Source organism: Nelusetta ayraudi, unplaced genomic scaffold, assembly GCF_046127955.1.
Source record: "Nelusetta ayraudi isolate G7.1 ecotype Tasmania unplaced genomic scaffold, CSIRO-AGI_Nayr_v1 ptg000151l, whole genome shotgun sequence".
Lineage (NCBI taxonomy): Eukaryota > Metazoa > Chordata > Actinopteri > Tetraodontiformes > Monacanthidae > Nelusetta > Nelusetta ayraudi.
Genome location: NW_027466201.1, coordinates 647,610 through 668,713, shown reverse-complemented (window position 1 = coordinate 668,713; position 21,104 = coordinate 647,610). Strand labels below are relative to the sequence as shown.

The window sequence follows — 21,104 nt, the reverse complement described above, 5'->3', positions numbered from 1 at the left end:
ACCTTTTCGAGACACTGCGAGATTCACGGTCGCGTCACAGCTTTTCACATCAGTGCTGACCTGTTAGCAAAAAAACTAAAAAAACCAAAAACAATTCAACGTCAAAAACCATAGTAAGAAAAAAAGGCAAGTACATTGAGTTCCAGTCACACAAATATGATGGTTATTTATTGCTAATTTAACGCCACCAGTGGCCGTTGCACGTCACAATTCAAAAGTTCAAATATGTAGCCAGCTTAGTGGAAGATAATTTGAAATAAAGTTCACTGCTTTGTGGCTTTCATCTAACCTGGCACTTCGGATAGGATATTCCTTAAATCCTTGGAACCAGTATTGTGTATACGTCTAGAGCCATTGTTCAACGTTTGGAGAGGGGAGGCACAAACTTGGATGTTGATGATATCAATCTTGCGCCCATTAGATTCAAGTGCTAGTGCTAGCTAGCCCGAAATTTGCAACCTATGGGGTTACAATGCGTCACAGTAAACTCCCGGCGAAGCCAACTTGAGGGTAAAGCATAGACGTGTTTTCAACACAGGAAAAGCTGTCTTTCTAATTGTAAGTTTTGCTGTCTGCAGATGCCTCCCGCTTCCACCGCTGGTAATGGAAGACTGTTTGGAAACCAAGGAAGCTTTCCATTTGAGGTTAGTAGAATGCATAAGTTCAGTTTTGGAATTTAAAATCTCAATCGTCTTGTTGGTCCTGCGAGGTTAGATGTCACCCCCTTAGTGAGCAGAACTTGAAATCACACATAAAAAAAAGTCACTGCATGTAGCTTTAGAATCCTTATTTCGTGTGTTACACAATAGGCATTTGAAAGTCAGTTTGCCTGAGATGTGGTTTTCCTTCCCCGGACCCAAATTCCAGAAACGTTAGCGTTACATGGTCAACATGTAAATAAAATGAATACACTGAACAAATATTTTTGTTGTTGCCAGTTTGACACACGAGCCCTGCTTGAAGCAATGCCAGTTGACATAATTATTCAAAATATACAGTGCATTGTTCTCTGAGAGAATGGAGATCTTGATTTGCCCCCCCCAAAAAAAATAAATCACAGCAATAGGCAAGGTACAGATCTGATAGTTGTGCTTTGAAAGGCCAAAAAAAAAACTCTGACTCATAATGAAAGAGTCACTGGGCAAATAGTGAAATGGTCAGAGGTCACACTGTGGATATAGAAAATCCAGTTTTTCCATCAGGAATTCTCGCTCTAACATCGTGACAGCTATTAGTGTAATAAACACCACTTTCAGTGTAAGATATCTGACTCTTAGGCATCTAAACTTGTACAAAACAAACTGTTTATGACTTAAGGTGTCAGATACAAATCACTACTCACCTGCAATGTGTAATACTATGGGCAAACTTTGCCCCATTCCGCACAGATATTCTCGACGCCTACGTTTTCTTTAAGAAACCGTGACCAAAAGAATCCGAAACATGTTGCATGTGTCGAGTTTTCCCTCATGCATAATGTTGCATGTGTTAAAGGAGCCATCAAGCTCCCAACGCCGCTACTGTCCAACCTTGTTTTTCCAGCATTTTGATAAAGTAATGCTTCTCTTACAAAATAGCTTAATATGTGTGAAGACTAAGCTAACTGCTAATTATAAAGCCAACCCAATGTACTCTTCGTTTTAGGTCAGAAAGTCACGGGAGCTCTAATTAGAGGAGCTTCCTCAAGCGAATGCAGCTGCCTTGTTTCAACGCTGACTCAAAGCTGTGTAGTTACAAAGTCATCCTGACAGTTTTCCGCAATGTCAGCCTGCCCATTAGCTAACACCGTTCTTAGCTGGTATTAGCAGGTAGCGACCTCCCCTCCGCTAACGACAGCAGTGGCCTCGTCCATCCTGCTTTTTTTCGGCACACCACTTGAATCGTGTCAACCTTGACGTGATCTCATCCCAATCTCTCCTTTCAAACATCCAAGGCAACTCGCCATCACCTTCAAACTGTAACGCTACACCCCACCATTTGCCGAATACATACGCAAAGAGAGGCTCGGATGACAGCTAACTAGCTTAGAGCTCCTTAAACTGTTTCTCTAATTCGTCATTAAGAGGGCTAAAAGTTTTTGTCCTCCTCTCTTCGGGACATGATGAACTGCATCCTGTGGTCCGTGAGATGAGAGACACCAGGAGGCGTGTCCATCATCACTCCAGAGTCCAATTTGGGAGTGGAGATACAGCGTGGCCCGACCCGACCCATCAGCCCACGCACGTCTCTGTGAAGGGCCGGATCGCTGGGGACAGAGTTTAGACGTTGTTCCAGGCCGCCAATGTCCCGGTCTAAGCGGGGGTTACTGGCACTGCTGGGAGACTGTGGATCAGCGCTGAAGTATAAGGTCGAGCTCGACTCTGTGGGGCAGAAGTACGGCTCTGGACTGTCTCCGAACACCGACTTGCCCTCTGGCGAGCTCCGTTTGAAATCGGACGCGGGCGACTCCATCGGGCTCTCCATCTCGAGACTGTCGTCCTCCCCTTCTGGTCGCTCGCTCGACGTGGGCTCACTGACGCTTTGGAATTCGTCCTTGCAGTCTGAGAGCGGCGCCAGGCCTTTCTCTTGGGAGTCCGAGGTGGAGACGCCCTCGCAGCTGCCCCCCGCCGTGATGGTCATGCCTTCGTGACTCTTGAAATCTTGGTTGTATTCCTCCATGTCCAGTATGGCTGCTGCGCCGCCCGCCCCGTACGCTCTGTTGATCTTACCCAGATCGCCCGTCTTCAGAGCCAGTCGGATTAGAAGCCAGTGGTGATGGTAGCAAGGGCAGGAGCTGTTCCGCTGGCCCCTGCACGTCCCCGGGTGCTCCAGCAGAGAGCCTGCCACACCGGAGAGGGAGAAGCTGCCGTGGTTTTGGACGGCCGGGAGGCTTTTGTCTCCGAGCGAGAAGGAAGACTCCCCTCGCTCGATGCAGGTGCTGCCCATGTGGTTGTGGTCGGTGCCCTGGCAGATCTCTGTCGACTTGGGGTGGAGGAAGCGATAGTACAGCACAAGGGAGGCAGCGCCTAAGAGTCAGGCAGAGGGAACAGGATGCTTTCAATCAACTCTGTTGTCAACACAGCGAAGACAAGAGTGGACAACAGTGTCACGAAGGCGACGGCCACAGCCTGATTAAAATGCGCTGTCAACTGCTTGCTGTCATACAATGATGAAGTACGACACCAAGCAGTTGACAGACCAGCGTCGCTCTCGGCAGCAACCTGGATAGCGAGACGTTGAGGGCAAAACCTGCTCCGCAACAAACGAGGCCGAAACAAAGAGTGACTCACTTAGGACAAAGCTGCACAACACAGAGGTGGGCAGGGTCATGCTGTCCCATGACGCTTCGCTCAGGAAGTCCGAGGCGGCCAGGAGCAGGGTGGCATTCTCCACCAGCATGAACTGAAGGAGGAGGAAAGGACACCGAATCAGTCATCCGCAGACAGCTTTACGTCACCGTTAGCCCAGGACGCAGGGGCGAGGATGACAATGCAAACTGTTTGCTGCGCGCGCGAGTGTGTGTGTGTGTGTGTGTGTGTGTGTGTGTGTGTGTGTGTGTGTGTGTGTGTGTGTGTGTGTGTGTGTGTGTGTGTGTGTAGGTGCCCTTTGTTTGTGTCAGGGACACACTGCTGCGCAACAAACATCAGATTTCAAAGGGGCACAAGTTGATGCACAAAGTAAGAAACACGAGCTCCCAAGCCCAAAGTTAGCTGCGCTTACCGCATAAAAACTGGCCATGCGGAAGCGCGAGGGTCCATCTTTGACATTGAGGAAGAGGAAGACGTAAACAAGTCCCATGACGCCGTTAAAGGCACGCCAACACCAGGGGCCGGTGCAGATGTCAGGTTGTTGTGACACCAGCCAGAAGGTGGCCGTTAGCCAGTGGAACCCTGCAGGCCAACAGAAGAAAAAAGAGAGCGAGGGTCAAGAGAGAGAGAGAGAGAGAGAGAGATGCAGCAGGGGATCGTTATGTAACAGTAAAAGTACAGATTAATTTCTGTAAAAATACACTCCGGAATCCTGTGTTTAATATCTTTTTTTTTTTTTTTTTTTTTTTAATAACGAGAAACAGAGGCAGAGGTCTATTCTTCTCCTTCCTCCTTGAGTTCAATTTGCATTCCTATGTTGTTGCTTTGACCCAGATCACAAGATACAAGATTCTCAAATTCATCAGGTAGGAAGCCCACAGTGGGCGTTAGGAAGAGTAAGGTTATTACATTAAATATAAAGAAATGCAGTTCTCATAAGACAGCAGCCTAGTACAGCATCTCAGTACTAGTTCAGCATCTAAGTGCTAGTACAGCATCTGATTACTAGTACAGCATCCAATTAGTAACTGAATCCCAACACACGGAGCCAAAGCACTTTCTGCGGGAGCTTGGCAAGATGGACGGGCATGATTTCAGAATTAAATGTCTTCCTCCGCTCACCTGCCACTCCGCACACCCACCAGTTGAAGACCCTGGCGAAAAACATGAGGCAAGTCACTCTTGCTCCCAGCATGCCTGCCCTCCACACCAGCTGGCACAGCAAGGCAGCAGGCGGCATGGCCAGGTGGCCCGGCCGTATCAGACAGCAGGCTCTGCTGTAGAGCACCAGCGCCCAGGAAATAGACAGCACACACAGGCCACAGCAATAGGCCACTGAGGGGGAAAAAAAAAAAAAGGTTGAAATTTTGGGAGGGGGGGAGGTGGGGGGATTAGTAATTTCAACAACCCGATAGAACGGAGCCTGTTGTTCAACCTGGAGATGTGATGCCCACGTCCGTTGACATCACAACGTAAGCCTGCAGCAGGCTCTGGGGCAAGGTGAGCACAAGGGCCTCAAGCAGCCAGAGAGCAGCAACGTCTGCCTGCTGCATGACAGCAGCTCCCAGCTCGGCCACAGAGTCCTGCCTGCGCAGCACGGACCTCATGCAGTCCCACAACCTGCCGCAAGATGGAGACAGAGAGCAGAGCACTCGCAAAGTGACCTCCTGCTGGAGTCAGTGAATTCAAATTGACGTTAACGTTCTCTTAAATACAGGCATTATGTGCCGATTGCTGACTAGCAGAGACTTAAAGTTCTTACCTTTTGAAGATGCCCAAGTGCAGGATGTGTATGATGGACAGGTAGCAGCGTCGGTCGTCGCCGTCGTCGTAGTACCATTTCATACTAAGCAGCTGAACAGCCGTGCCCGGTATGAAGAGGCCGAGGGTGAGACCAGCCCACTGCGTCTCCTCATTCCAAAGGTAAAATCCTATGCAGTAGATCACTGGCAAGTGAGGATGCAACGTAACAAGCACAGAGATTGAGGGTAGTTAGTGATTTAAGTAGTCGTCGCCGCTGCATTTCGCTATCAATGCTATCAGAACACATATTAGAAATAGTTTGCTTTTCAATAAAATGATTTTAAACTTAATTGCAAAAAATGTATTTAAAAAAAAAAAAAGCTTCAAAAGCAATATAAGATGCCTGTGATCCAAATCATAGTTTTAAACATTGGATTTCATGGTGAAAACGCAGTCTGGATTGTTTTGTCACAAGCAGCACGGTATTTTTATTCGTCCAGTACACCTGCTGAAGGCAAAGCAACACTCTGTACACATCCGGTCACCTTGTGTCCCCAGCCTTGCACCATTGATCTGCCTAGTCAGTCAATGATCCGACCTGTAAGTACTGCACTCAGTTTTCAGTACAGGCTCCAGATATGACCACATCACCTTTGACGTATACCAAGTGTGACGCCTAAGGTGGAATTTCGGATGAGGGTTGGCAGTGGTACGTAAAAGATGATTCCAGCAATTATATATTGATAGTTGATTTCCTACAGAGGCTCGTTGTTATTTTTAATGCCTTTCAGCTCTGTGACCCTGCTGAATGACCTCTGGTGGGGGTCCTGGTTGGGGGCCCAGTGTGACCAACACGAAACACAGAGAATAAACTAGCAGCGCTTGCCAACTCAGCAGTACCACGCTGTGGTGTCACCACATTTCAGAACGGCCACGCCACGGCATCCGCCGCTTGAAATGTGTTTTGATACGGCGGCTGCGGATGGGAAATCGCGGCTTCATCCCGCACAGAGCATCGCGGATGGACCGCAACAGCATGCGTGATTCAGCCGCGCTCGCGCACGCACACACACACACACGCACATGCACAAAACGCACACAGCGCGACATCCCCGTGGTCGTCTTTCAACGGTATAGCAACCACACCAGCAATCAGGCAGCCCGCTCCGGAGGTCCGTGTGCCCACTTACGAGCGCTCCGCTCGGCCACGATGACGAGCGCCGAGGCGCCCAGCAGCGCCGCCTGACACCACGCGATCCAGCATCCGCTCCGCCGGGCCGCGGACGGCATCCTGCGGGCGACGGCCCCGACTGCGTTTATCATGATGCGGAGATGCGGGACTTCGTGCGGCGCGGTGACATGGTTGTGGACATCCTTCACCCTGGGTGCATCCGCTCCTTTCTTCTCCCGCTGCCTGCCTCCCCTGTCAAAACGCGTGACGTCACCGCGCGGTTTTTAAAGGGGCATCGGTTTACCCGCACCTCCATGCATCCCGGTAACTTTACCTCCTCTGCTTCGGCTGATACCCTCTGCAAATCATTAGTTTCTCAAATGCGGACTACCCTAAACGATGAGTGTAACGTAACCTATAATATATTAATGTAACAGTTCATTTGTATATTGGCATCTAAATCAGCCCCCTAAAAATGAATAACCTGCTTAAAGTATAATTTATTTATTTTTTTGTCTACTATAATTTTTGTAATTTAATTTTGTCAGTTCAACTATCCAAAATGGCATGGGTTGCTAATTACCTCACCGTCTATCCACTGATTGATCTATTATTCATCACTGTTGATCATATGATGCAGGGTTGTGGGGGAGTCTGTCCCGGTTGTCATCTGGCAGGGCTCAACCTGGATGGTTTACCAGTGCACGCAGAGTAAAAACAACCATACTCATTTTACAACTCACCCCAAGCAATTTAAGATATTATTCAGGTATACTAAAAGTTAGTATACGTGAATTAACTACTCAGTATCCAAATTTAGCTTTGAGATATTTCCCAGAACCACACTTAGACCACTATGACTTTGTCATCAAAACAACAAAACAAAAGACCTTTTTTTCTTCTTCTTTTTTTTTTTGTTGAGTTTTTGATACTCATTATGTTATCTTTGCACATCAATCCATTGACTTACATTCCTTTTCACAACAATAACCCGTACAAAAGTTCAACTAGTCATTTGTCATCTTCTCACCTTTGATCTCATGAAAAAATATGGTTTACGTCGGCCGATATTGACGCTAGCATCACTGTTTGTTGATTTGCGAATTAAAGTCACGCATTTTTGCATGTTGTAACAATGTTTACCAACCACATACAGTATAAATTGTACATGACTAAAAGATGCCTGTAGGCTGCACACGCTGAAAAACAACAGCTGAGGAAGGCAATTAAAAAAAAAAAAAGGATATTCATTCATTACATCTGTTAAAGTAAAAGCTACTAATGACATAACTTGTTCTCGAAGGAGCAGCTTGTTACTCAGGGTAGATTTCAAGCGCTACCTAGCCCATGTAGCTCAGTGCTAAGTAAGGGTCAATAGTTTTTTGGGACTAAACACAAGAAATAGGACTACATTTATAAAAGTCATAAAGATTTTTTTTTTTTTTAATTTTGTAAAGCGACCACCACTATGGTTCTTTCAGAATGTATCTAATGAATGGAGATATTTTTAAATTAATGACAACAACTTTTATGACAATTTGACAGGAGGAAAGAGCATTTCCCACCGCTGACAGATAGTAGGCACAGTGTGACCTGTTCAAAATTTGCCTTGTCATCACCTCTGAGGATGAAGTCCCCTCATCATTTGATGGCCACTTCACACAATGCGCCACTTGACACCCGTTTCCAGCCGTAATCCGAGGATCATTGGAGTGCAACAGAGTGTCGGGGAGCGCGTCTGGCCTTCTGCCATGATGTGTTGTAATATTTTCTTTCCTCAGCTTTTCTCTGCCACTCATGCACAAGATGGTTAACAAATGTCATCTTGCCCTCTTATCGAGAGAGGTGCCACCCGGAAATGACAGAAGAGGTGGGCTTTTACATTGTGTGTATTCTGTAATTGCTTTGGTTTGCTCTTTTGCTTACTTGATCCCGCTGAAGAGTTGAACACATTTTGCTGGCGAGGATCCTGAGACTCATAACAGGATGTTTAATCTACGTCACAAACTCCCCACATCAGGGCACAGACTTTACATGCTACACACAAACCGCCGGTGTTTCCTTGTGTGTAGTGTCATGGTTGTGCAGTATTTGTTCCAAAAATTAGGACACAGACATAATAAAAAAGACTCACGCAACAAAGCCACAAAAAGGCAGACTTTGTTTATGGATAATCACATGCTCCATGGAGTTCCATGGTGATGTCCCAGAGGTACAAAATAATAGCAGTGGTGTCTATGCATAGCAACAATAAATAACAGAAAAAAAGATGAATACATTAAACAAAGTTCTGTTCCCAGGCAATGGTGGTAAAGTATAAGTTCTTCACATGTAACTATAGAGTATAGGCAAGGCATTCCACGCTTGAGATAAGGCTTTGTTTCAAATAGGGCACAAACAGACAGCTGCTGAGTTGACCTATAAGGATTATATGGCTGGATTAGCAAAGCTGTCTTAGGGCTCTGATATGCAGCCTGATTCCTGCTTGATGCTCGTTGAATGCAGAGGTAGAAGGTTGCCGCGGTGCAGCTGATTGGCAGAGCGCTCTTTCTGCATGTAGAAACTCAGCTCAGTCCCTTCTCTGACGCCAGCCTCGTAGCCACTGTGAGCCTTTATTTTTTTCACTAGCTCAGCGGCATCCCCCATGTCCGCCTTGGCTTCAGCTGCCATGGCCTCAAGCTGCTCCGCCGCCTCGCTCATGTCGAACCGTTCGATCTCAGAGTTGACTCGGTGTAAATCCTCCGGCGTGTGCCGGTGGGAGGCCGAGGGGGAGAGAGGACAGAAGCCTTGGAGGTGCACCTGGAGGCTGCAGTGGTGCAGATAGGCGCAGGGGCAGCGGGGACAGCGGTGAGGGCGCTCTCCAGAGTGCAGTCGTTTGTGGAGCTTGAGGTGGACAAACTGTGTAAAGCGGGCTGGACACAGTTTGCACTGGTAAGGCCTCTCACCCGAGTGCAGCCGCTGGTGGGTCTTTAGATTACTTGTACTACTGAAGCGTTTATGACATACCTGTGTTAAACATAAAGAAACATTTTTAGCACTTTTTCAAAACACTAATCAAAATGAATACCCTGTAAACTAATGCATCTACATTTACATATTTACTAGTGTAAAAGCAGAGGTAGGATAATTACAAAACCGTCATAGTCCTTTAACCTGTGTAGACATACCTTGCATTCGTGAGGCTTTTCCCCTGTGTGAACCAAATAGTGTTTCTGCAGGTGGGCCAGCTGGGTGAAGTTCTTGTTGCACGTCTGACACTTGAAGGGTCTTTCTCCACTGTGCACTCTCAGATGAACCTGAAAACAACGCAATCGCAATTCGTTCATAAAGGTTTTTTTCACCTGATCAAATTTAAGACTCACTGCACTAGTATGGTGACTCAAATTATTAGCCATAGTTCACCCATAGTTGTAATTTCACCCATTTGGTTCTGATCTATTTTCCGAGCTAACCTCTGATCACACTCATACTAAGCCAATGGCCATGTGACCATTCTGTAGTTTCATAGACGGAATGAATTGCCTCACACCATGACATTCTCTTGGGGATGTGTACTCGAACATGAAAGATATAACATAACTATACTCTTGCTCGTACTGGCAACTGAATGACTGTAGTGTCCTCATCATCATAACTCAACTATTTAATATGTCTTCACTTGGTCGCATTAAATATGAATACAAACAACAACAACTGAACAATACCTTTAAAGTATTGCATAAAATAAAAAAAAATATCCCCATCCCAAATTATCCATATGATGAAAAACATGAGGATGAGATGCTAACCTTGAGGTTGGAAAGCTGCCCGAACACCTTCCCACAGACATTACAGTCATACCGGATCTTCCCATTCTGCCTGTTAAGAGGGTAGGTCAGAGTCTTGTATCCAATGATCTGATCCCCTCGTTTTGATTTCCTGAGGTCAATGGCGTCCTTAGTATTACTCTGAGTGGCAGAGATAGGTTTTGCTTGGAAGTGGTCTGAAACAGCAGCCATTCCTGCTGGCGTTGAACATCCTGCATACGCAGGAGAAGGCACAGAGGTGCAGACGGAAGTGGCTGTGGTTGACACACTTGACGTCGCAGATATAGTGACACTTGTGTTTGCGTTGCTCGGGGGTGACTGCTTGGCCTCTTTCAGTTCATGCGAGGTCATCCTGAGGTAGTTTGTTGTCTTCGAGACAAGGTCCTTGTTTTCTCGGTGCTCACTCACTGGTAAAAGAATGCGGCCTTTTTTGGTGTCGGCTGGTGGAAAGACGGCATCTTTTTGGCGCATGTTCGCCGGGGGACTAAGCAAGTACGGATAGCCCTCAAATGGATGTGCATGGGAGGAGATTGGTAGGTGATGCTTCAGTCCATCAGTGAAAAATGGGTATGAATGAGGTAGAAAGCTGTTGAGGCCAAGTGAAAAGTAAGGCATGAGATAGGGAATAGGTCTCAGACCAGAGTGGACGGGATCAGGCCCAGACGACTGTTGGTAAGGTTTAGCCATGACGGGAATTTGATTAGGCTCAAAGTGCAAACTGGAGGCAATAGGGCCCCTTAAAGCTTGCCTTTTGCCAGCTGGAGGGCTACAAGATGCCAGTGATGGCAGACTAGCATATCTCTGGCCATTAATAGACTCTGGCTGAGGCTGCACTGGGTAGACAACTCGAGGACACAAAGGAAAAGATACAGAGGGGTTTGTCTGAGGTACAGGTTTGTTTAGGTTCTTGGGGCAGGTATTCTGTAGTTTGATCGGCTCTTGTCTGAGGATTTCAGACACACTGTGTCCTCTTTTTACAACCTTCTTCTCCTGAGCTGCGCATTGTTCTGTGAAGAAAAGAGAAGAAGAGAGAATTTTTGCTTGAAACAATTCATTTATATGAGTAGAAAATGGTCTTAATTGTAACTGCATCATTGTTAGTTCTGACATGTGTGCATGTGATCATTCAGGTTTGTTGCTGTGATCATTGTGCAGCTTCTTTACCGGTCATTCCTGTTCCTTTTGTGCTTGTGAATTTTGATCTATCATCTGCCTGACAGACTTGCCCTTGTTCTGTTTGAAAGTGACATGCTACATGTGAAACAATAGATGTCAGTTCAAGATATAGATAGCGCACAGAGTTTGTGAGTACAGTTGAGTTGAGTTCCATTTGAAAACTGACCACCAGCAGGACAGGACTCACAAAAGGTTGATTTTCCCTTTGTCTAAAAGTTAACAATGACCTACAGACTTTCCACAGGGGATAAAAGACAATTCACATTTATGTTTATGATTTCTGTAATCAAATCTGACGTTACTTTGAGAAACTCTTCCTTGAAGTCTCAAAAGGCACCATGTAAAACAAACACAAGCTAATAAACCAGATGTAAAAACATCTTTATTCAAACGATTCAAGCAAACTGTGCTTTTCCACAAAAATTAAAACCAGGACCATACAAACGCAGGACAGCACTTATCTCCAATGTGTTCTCTGAGTGCGTTACCCTTCCCCCTCTCTGTAGAGACCAGCTCTTAGCAAACAAACAGCCAACACTCAGTGAGATATCAATCTGTCAGCGGGTCGTCTTGTCAGGAAGTTCAAGTAGTCACACTGGAGTGCTTCCTAACCCTCTTCCTCCTTAAGAGCCAAATAAATAAGGGAGTCGTGCCAGAATGCTGTCAGCACCTCAGGCGGCCGCGTGTGTGAGCACGGGTACGTGTAAAAGAGTGTTTTGGTGCATGCATGCGGTTTCTCCGCTGGCATGTGCACCCTTTGTGCTTGTGAATGGAAGCCGGCTGCTTTGTGTGTCAAAGAGATACAAGTCGCGATTCTGTGGGGAGTGGAAAAAGGGAAACTGAAATACTGTCTAAAGTCTCAAAATTGGTGTCATCTTTCCCAAATAATGCTGCTATAGCTGGAGACAGACCCTCTCTGCTTTCAGGGCTCCTGTCGTCTCCTTTGTGTTGTTCTCTTCACAAAAGGGCTGTAGGTGTGACTGAGTAATTCTTAAACAGCAACACAAAAGAACACGTCAGTTGGCTGACGCTTTGATTTAGAGATCTTGCAGGGGATGTGTCGGACAGAAATGCAAGCTCCCCACTTCGGTACAAAAATTCCGTACCTTGCACTTTTTTAAATGTCCCTCACAGACCGGACACGTACATACCTGTATTATCAATAGCCAGTTGGGCCAGTGGAGGGTAGTTGCAGCGCTGGGCAAATTCATGGCAGTACCACACCAGAAGTTCTTGGCCGGGATAAAGTGGTTTGATGGTGTAGAAGTATATTTCCGAGCCGCTCTGGCAAGCAACCAAGTTCTGCTCCTCCACAGCGCAGGCTGGATTGACATAACGCATCCAGTTGCTTCGCTCCTCATTTAAAGCATCCAGGATGTGGAGTAAATGCCCCTCTGAAAAGACCTAAAGGAGATCAGATGAGATGGATTAATCTTGGTTTAATTGATCATAGCGCTTCAAATTTGAAACAACTGTGTGCCTTTACTGTAAATGTAACAATACTTTAGTTCTTCTGTTTGTGGAAGATATGAAACCCAAACATCAATTTTACAGTACGATTACTTGTGAGTTGTCACAGCATCCAGTGAGCTATTTCGGTTTTGATTTGTTCAAGAGGGTTGTGTTTACAAAGCAGTTCTTTAATTGTTTCTGTTATAGCAGTTTGCCTGTCATGGCAAGTAAAACATTTCTGATTTTTTTTTTTTTTTGTTGTGATGGGCATTATTTAAAGGACGTCTTTTAATGTGAACATACCTGATGCTGCAAAAAAAATAGTTCTCATGCTTGAAGCCACTTCCTCGCTTAGTCAGAATAAGAGCGTGTGAGTCGGGAGAAGCCCAGGCATGTGTGTGGTGTGTTTACTGGCAGTGATACCACTGCTGAGAGAAGTGGAGAAGGACCACTGCGTCACTGAAACCAAACAGCTGTGCTTGTGACTTCAGAAAGCCATGCAGACAGCCGGCAAAAAAGTGCACAGGCATGAAAAACGGTACGTAATGTACTGGCACTGAGAAGGTACCCAAGCATTTGCATGCATTGTCACACTTTCACAGGATGTCAAATGTCGACCACAGCTGCTAACCTGTGCCACACCACAGCAAGAGCAGCGTCTCCACTTGGAGACACAGGATGTAAAACGGTTTTGAGACGCACACACTCAGACAGATATGTGTCCTAAACAAAAATCCACCAACTTATGTGCAACTGACTTACCCGCCAGAAGTATTTCCTGTTTGCGTCTCTCAGTAGAGTTTCGTTGGGGTAGCACTCTCCCACCAGAGGGCCAAAGCGTGTCCCCTTGGGAATCAGTTCTCTGCTGGTCACTCCAAGCACCTGTCGGCAAGATGAAGGTGAACCATGAATACCACGAAAGCAGCGTGAGAGTGAGATTCTCGAGAAATATAGTCCCTCTCCTATCTCGCATTCCATCTCTATCTTGGTATCCTGGTCTGGAGCAAAAAAGGATCAGGCCATTCTGTGGGAAATGTTTTCATTCTCAATGGAATTTGACATGACTGTGACTAGCTTTCCCTGTTGTTTCTTCACACACTGAATATTTCATAAGCCAATAAGCAATGGACCTATCTTGAGTTTCTCTTGTGTTATTAAAATTTCAACGGTACTCTTGTTCTGCAGCTACAGGTGTGAAACCCACACCTTCAGGCTGTGAAAGGCAGTGTAGGGTGTCATGGACACTCCCAGTCCAGTCAACTGCACCTCAAGCTCTGGCTTCAAATCCCCCCAACGCAGCAGTAGCACATTCTCTCTTTAATCCCAATGCAGGACCAGCATGGTGTGTGTCACTGCTACATGTGAAGCCAGAGAGCTTTTTTCCCCCGCAGTGTGCCAGCCATCCTTCCCTCTGGCCCTTGTCTGACGGCTCTAATTAAGGTGGGCTTACCTTAAGGATCACTATAACATATCTTGCTTTTTTGTGTCAAACATACTCCAGACATACTTTAATGGAGGGTCATAGTGAGAAACAGAATGAGTATGAAGCTGCAGAAGTCTTGGCCACTTCCTCTTATCTCGTCTGACTAATATTGTACATCTGCAGATGCTCAGCTTGAACCATGTGAAAGGAAGCCAACTCTCGAATAGCCCACCGGGTTGATCTTTCAACGTGTATACCAGCTTATTTATTCGGTTGCGCTAAAAGTGCCTTTTACTTTAAAACGCTCAACCCCTGAGGGCAGTCAAGGTGTCATCTAAAAGGTGTCTACAAGGTTTGCTGCTCTCCTTTACGGTGTTATTTTGTCCTGGGAATCCTGAGGAGGCTACTAATCATAGAGACCCCGGGCTGTGCTTGCCTCTTTCCTTGCCTGAACACACCCAGAGCACGGAGGAAGGGCTGAAATTAGACAACAGCATGTCAGGTTCTTCCTGTCTGAGGATGGATACGTGGATGGAAGGATGTTGGCGTGACGCACATATGCTTCAAAACAACTCCTGTACATTCTTTCGTACCATAAAGAAACGCCTGGGATTTAATCTACAGGCATTGCTTCCTCCTGCTGTTAAAGCATAAAAAGTGAAAACAATAGCCCTACTCTCTTAGTCTCGTAAAGTTGAACCCGAAGCATACAGACCTCTCCGGAATTGTGGCACCGCTTCAGGGCCAAGTTCCGGGGCAAGGATCTCTCGGCTCGTGTCTTGCTGTTGTTCTCTGACTCTTCCTCCAGAGGCTGGTCCTTCACAATGTAAGTGCACTTCTCTTCGAAGGTTGCCTCGTTCCACATCACAAGGCTTTCGTCCTGTGGCTCCAAGCTCTGTGGCGACTTTTCTGAGGTTAACATTGTGCACTTAAAGGCGGCCTGCACAAGAAACAGAAATATTTAGCAGGGTGACACATGGCTTAAAATGTTGTTTGCGATTCGTTTCCTTTTTATCTCGCAATTTCAGGGCGGCAGAAAACACAAACAACAGCTGGGGCACAAAGGGAAGTCGAGATTGAATGGGGCTAAAATTAGAATCCAGAGTGCTAGATGTGACACAGCGGCGAGTCAGGGATGTGAAGGAGGAGGAGGAGGAGGAGGAGACGCAGCAGGGGAACTTAACTTTCCCATCGCCTGCTACTACCGGACAAACAAACTTCAAAGTGGGACTTTGTGCTCGCTGCCCCGTTGCCCCCACTGTTCCTTGCATCCTGTGACTCTCGGAAACGCAACCAGGGGTTGTAAGGGAGGTTCCTGTGCACGTCAGCCCCGGCGCAAAATCACTTTCACAAGGAAGCCAGTGCTCCCAGTGAATCAACCAAACTTCCTCTCGTCTGAGAGCTGGCAAAGAGCCCGATTCCGGACTCCCTCTGCATGTGCCTGCTGCTACTGTCACAGCTCCGATTAAAGCTGAGCAATCCGGCTGATAGGATGAATTGGTTGAAGAAAGGAGGACAGGATAAGGCGAGATTTGAAAGACTTGTCACTGAAAGCCAGAGGTCAAAATACCTTTTTCGTCAGTCTGGGTGATGAGGTCTAAGGTTGGTCAGACACAGTACAACAGGTTCTAATTTCATACTTGCACTGAAACCAAAACTTAAACCTTGCAGGAAATCAACCCCCTTAGAAACTGGCAAACATTTTAAGTCTTACCCTGTTTTCAAAGGGTTGTTTTTTATGTTTAGTCATGAGAAATTGATTTAAAAGAATGCGAATGGAACGCCAGTGGCACTGTCTTAGTTTCTGTGAAATGTGTCATCACAGCTGACTCAGAGCTTCGGCGCATGCGACAGCTCACTTTGAAACCACTGCACTCGGTGACACAGCATAAAACGCATTCTGAAAAAATATATCGAGATTTGGTCGCGGGGGCCGAGTGCAACAGGTTGACTCTGGGGGAAAATCACCCCAGACCTCCTCACCCTGATGTCACCCGTCTCTGAATAAATGGGCGAATTGCTTTTCGAGCGCTGCCCATGCAGTTTTATCCCTGGCTCCGTCGGTAGCCAAAAGATTTTGGAGGGACTTTGTGCACTTACTGTGAAGCCACACATAAGGCAGCCTGTTGGTGCTCTCCCCCGCTGAATGCGCTCGCTTCCTGTGATCACCTGCGGCTTGTGTCTGCAGCTCGTCCTCTCTTTGCCCGACCTCAGTATCCTGTGTACCTGCGAGTGACTGACGGCCAACTGAACCCTCCAGTGTGTAACTCTTCTTCTTGCTCCTCGTAAGGGGTGGAGGGAAGGTGTGTGGGTGTGTGTGCGAATGTGTGCGCACTTGTGTGTGTGTGTGTGTGTGCACGAGAGAGACAGATACAACAATACACTCCCCTTTCCTCTCGTGCTCCCTCCCCCCATCCTCCCCTTTGCCCCATGACTCCTCCTTGGTGTGAGTGTCTGTGCGTGTGTGTGTGTGTGGGTCATTCTCCTGCCCTGGGGCGTGAGGATTTTTCTCTTCTGTTTGTGTTTGTGTGTGTGTGTGTGTGTGTGTGTGTGTGTATGTGGGGGCGCTCTTGCTGTCACACAGCTATGTCCGGATCTCAAGAATACGTCTTCATTTTCTGACAGCCGCCCACTCGGTCTACAGGCGTACCTGTGCCGCCTTCTCAAAAAGTGGCGGACGCACTCGCAAGGGAGGAGATGAGGTCATCCGAGAGCGGCGCTTTTTGCATCCGCTCCGTTGGCTCATTTCGAAATGTTTCGGTCTGGTCTTGTGGTGACGCCGCGAGCCAAACGTTTTCAAAGACGTTTGTGACATTTGCCATTTCATAATGTGACCGTAAACATTTGAAACGGTACGATGCGACGCAACAAGTTTTTTTGTTTTTTTTTTCACTTTCTATTCAGAAGTGATTGCATCACTGTCACGCTCGCAGGATTTGAATAAGTCAAATGGCTTGACAGAAACATCCAATAAGCTAAAGGCACAGAGGGATATCATTAACAGCCTTATCCAGCCATCTATCCATTATCTGCCACTGCTAATCCAGCAATCTGGCTCTGTGTGTGTGTGTGTGTGTGTGTGTGTGTGTGTGTGTGTGTGTGTGTGTGCGTGCGTGCGTGTGGGGCATATCCCCACCCTTCGCCCAATGATTGCTTCAGTGAAGGCGGGGTACACCGCAAACATGTCAGTTCCTGAAAAACTCTTGCGGACTACTTGTGGACAGAAAGTTTAGACAGTTTCTTAAGAACCTACCACTACCACTTTTTTTTTCTGACTCAGTCGAGTCATCCCCCATATCCAAGAAAGAACTTTGGGCTGCAACAATCCGAATGATGGTTCAAGTCAATGAGTGGAGCGCTGAGAATGAATGTTTTTTGTTTTTGGTCCGCACAGGAATGTATTTCTTTCGTGTTTTACATTAGAGGAGACTTGTGTCCAGCTGTTCTACTATTTGTTGATTCTTGTACCACGCTGTAAGTTTATCTGTGGCCCAGCATTAACCCTGGTCTTCTCTCTCTCTTCCCTCCAAAGACAACATTTGACTTGGCCGGCTGCCACCCGACAAAGATCCACCGGGGGTTTTTCAGTTTTGTTTTTTTTGATCAGTAAACCGCACGCTCGGCACGTGACAGGCGTCGTGCAGTGAACAACAGCTCCGCATCTCACGTCTGTGATCTTGTTCTTGAGTCATTCCTGTCCGACAAGGCCTACGTGTAACATCGGGTTATGTTTCCTGATTACGATCTCACAGTTTTTCAGGGTATCCCTATTTTTTTGGTTGTGTGTGTGTGTGAGAGAAAGAGAGAGAGCGAGAAAGAGAGAGAGAGAGAGAGAGAGAGAGAGAGAGAGTGAGTATGTTGCTTGTCCGTAACTGGGACCAGCACCTATTGCAGTTTAGAGGACCTGGTACTGCTGCTTGGGGAACTCTGAAACAAATTGCAAAATTACAGCGTAACATGGACGCCGGCAGCCATTTACCCAACCAGAGAAGTGATGCATCAGCAAAACTGACATGGCGTTAAACAATAATGTCATGCTAGAATGTTTAATGCCGATTACTTGTCAACTACAATCAGAATATCAGTGCCTCGCCACTTGTTTCTCCCTGGTTTTATGTCGTGGCTTATCTTGTTGCAGAACTCAACAAGGTTTTTCTGTACATTATGTCCAGAGTTTATATTGAAACAGAAATATTTGTGTGGACAAAGTGACTGTGAATCTTTAAATAGAGTTTGTTCTGTGAATGACAGAATTCTCAGCTTTTTTTTTGGAGGGGAGGGGGGGGGGGCAGACAGAATGTACTATCGTGATCTCCTGTGGCGCATTATAGTCGAGTCGTATAGTCAGAAACTGGAATACTTTTTTCAACATGTATACCGGGACATGGAGATCTGTGTACATCCCAACACCAATCCCTGAAAAGGATCAGCACCAGCATCAGGCTCGTAAACAGGACCCAAATAAACAGGATGCTCCTCTCATTCACTTTCTCAGTCCCTTGGAATTCATCCCGCATTGCAGCGAGCAGAACCCGCTCCGCCGTGAGTGCCTACGGTGTTTTGCTCTGTTATGTCCTTCTTTTATACTTCCTGTCCCTCTCATCACACCTGACCGAGCTACTAATTACAGCTGCTGACTCGCGCCACCATGTAATTTAAAATCCACTTCGCCGCGCCACTCCGCTCTTTCTCTTTCCCCCTTTAGTCACATCGCTCATCGCCTTCTGCACTCCAGCCCGGTTATTTTTTTTCTCTGTAACGCACCCCGGTGTGTTCCATTGAACTCTTCACTGTATGAGTAATTCCTAAAATGACAATAAGTCCCATAAGGATGCATCCTGGACTACGTTGGCTGGTGTTTTATTTTGTGGGCAGATGTGTTGCTACAGCTGCTAGGTGACTGGCTGATGTTTGACAGGACATTCTTAGGATGACAGGGTGATGAGAAGACCTATGGAAACATGTGAAATGACTGCCAATAAAAAAGCGAAAAGGGTATATAATTCACTCATGTATGACAAATGGAAAAGTCTTACTGACTGACAAGCGAGCGCAGCACAAAGCGGCTCTCTGCAGCAAAGGTAACTGTCTTCCAAAGCCCGATCAGGGGTTAGCCACAGAAGCCACACGCGGCATTCTCTCATCCTGAGGAGTTCGTGTGAATTTGTGTCGTCAAGAGAGAAGCGCTCACGCTCTTGTAAGACATCGGTGACCTACTTCACCGTCCATTTGTCAATACGTAAGTTTCGGTGAAGTGAGATTATTCATCTTGCCGCCGCTCCAGTGAGAGTTAAGCGTCTCTGTCTTGATGTTCCATTACCAGTCAAGTTCCTTTAAATGACCAGACGGCTTTCTTTACTGGAAACGCTGGGAGGTATGAGAGCAAAACCAGCAAGTTTAGGGCACTATCAGTTACAATTATGGCTGCAGATGAGGAGATACGCATGGACACTTCCATGGCAGCAGTTTTGTGTGAGCTATTTACATTTAGAGAAAACTAAACCAAAAAAAGAAATGTTCTCAAAATTCTCAGTTATCAGTTCACACCAAGGTCTTTTCCATTTTTCAACTGAAGTTTTGCTTCACCTTCTTATCATCTCCTTTCCAGATAAATACATACAGTAGCTAAACCAGTTTAGGAAAGACTCCATCTGCCGTGCCAGGTAACGTTTCGTTTTGTTTCGTTTGTGTGTGTGTTTTTTTTGCAAGACTGAACAAGTCACCAGTTCATCGCACGGCCAAACAGAGACAAACAACCATCCTCACTCACATTCACACCTTGGAACAATTTAGAGTTGTGGTCATTAGTGTCTCTGATGTGCTTGTCTTTGGTCTCTGTTGTACTGTGCAAACTCCTCACAGAAAGGCCCCTGACGCCAGAACACCAGAAACTTTCTGGTTTTGAGGCAGCAGTGCTAACCACTGCAGACCTCTGTAAACCTTTACAAGAGTTGTACATGTAGTTTTTTTGTAGAGTGTGAAAAGTGACTATCAGGAAGCCCTAAGACTGAGCTCATAAGAAGGAACTACTTGGAGGAAGGGGAGATTTAAAAAAAAAAAAAAAAAAAAAAAAAAAGAGGTAGGAGGTGAGTTCCTGCTTAAAAAAAAAAAAAAAAAAACATTTTGTAACAAAAGCAACATTTGAATTTTACGGTTGGCAGACGGCATAGTACAGTAAATGCCTAGAAAACAGCGAGGCAGTAGTTGCCTTTGGGGCGCCCGTAAATGAGTACACGTCTCCAGTCCTGTAATTTCCATGCTTGACAGTCTCTACCTGCCCGGGGTCATTTCTCGCAAGCGGCACCACTCCTTCCGTGACACCTCCCTTCAAGGAAGAGGACAGTGATGCATGGTAGAGGCGGCCGCACTGCGAGGTCCGTTTTATAACCCATTATGGCTGAGATGTTTTTTTTTTCATCCTGCGTTCCTCATCGCAGCAGCCTACTCTTAGCCGTGTCACTTTTCCCTTGCTGGCCTGTCAGTGTCATCTGCCTTCCTGTCTATTTTCCGTTGCCCTGAGTGATCCTTAGCCGCCCATTACGCAGTGCTATGGAAGGAAAGACTGACACCTTAGGAACCACTAATACAGACATGAACATGCATCGTGTCCATTGGGATTTGCTCAATTGCGTGATAGACTCACACGCATGGACTTAAAGGACGTATTCTCAATAGTAAAAACAAGCAATTTGTCTTTCTTCGTAGTGGCTGCCCTGCTGTTTTCAATTTCAAAATGTCAGTGTGAGGAAATGTCAGCACTGCGCCCCGCACCTAGTCCGGCAACTCTCACCACTCACCCGGCAGATGATCTCCTGTTGACAGGCCAGTGGTTATTATGAGGGTTTCAGGGCTGAGAGGAATGCTACTGCAGTACCCAGCAGATGTCTTTTCAAACCAAAAGGTAAGCCACCCACGTAGAGGACTGTACTCAGAGGACCCCCATTTTGGACGCCTCTGATCTGCGATAAATGCCGTCCAATACCGACACAGCAGGGATGAGTGTGCTCATGGACACAGGCAAATGTCTTTGTTAACCTAGACAGAAA

At 46.5% G+C, this 21,104-nt stretch overlaps 2 protein-coding genes and 1 long non-coding RNA gene across 3 annotated transcripts; 1 reads left to right on the top strand and 2 right to left on the bottom strand.

Annotated features, from left to right (window-relative positions):
• Positions 1-76: 76 nt before the first annotated feature.
• xkr5a (XK related 5a) lies at positions 77-6,447 on the bottom strand. The gene is made up of 7 exons (XM_076013447.1): positions 6,221-6,447; positions 5,050-5,233; positions 4,723-4,907; positions 4,410-4,622; positions 3,700-3,869; positions 3,270-3,381; positions 77-3,005 (listed from the first exon to the last, which is right to left on the bottom strand). Exons 1-7 carry the CDS (start codon positions 6,351-6,353, stop codon positions 2,068-2,070), a joined length of 1,935 nt encoding a protein of 644 aa, XP_075869562.1. The 5' UTR covers positions 6,354-6,447; the 3' UTR covers positions 77-2,067.
• Positions 6,448-8,349: 1,902 nt separating this feature from the next.
• prdm1c (PR domain containing 1c, with ZNF domain) lies at positions 8,350-16,391 on the bottom strand. Its single transcript, XM_076013446.1, has 7 exons — positions 16,159-16,391; positions 14,774-14,998; positions 13,398-13,517; positions 12,335-12,587; positions 9,990-11,014; positions 9,369-9,497; positions 8,350-9,207 (listed from the first exon to the last, which is right to left on the bottom strand). Exons 1-7 carry the CDS (start codon positions 16,171-16,173, stop codon positions 8,656-8,658), a joined length of 2,319 nt encoding a protein of 772 aa, XP_075869561.1. The 5' UTR covers positions 16,174-16,391; the 3' UTR covers positions 8,350-8,655.
• Positions 16,392-18,402: 2,011 nt separating this feature from the next.
• LOC142879974 (uncharacterized) lies at positions 18,403-21,104 on the top strand. Its single transcript, XR_012925364.1, has 3 exons — positions 18,403-19,721; positions 20,326-20,432; positions 20,764-21,104. It is a non-coding gene; the product is annotated as an uncharacterized LOC142879974 (long non-coding RNA).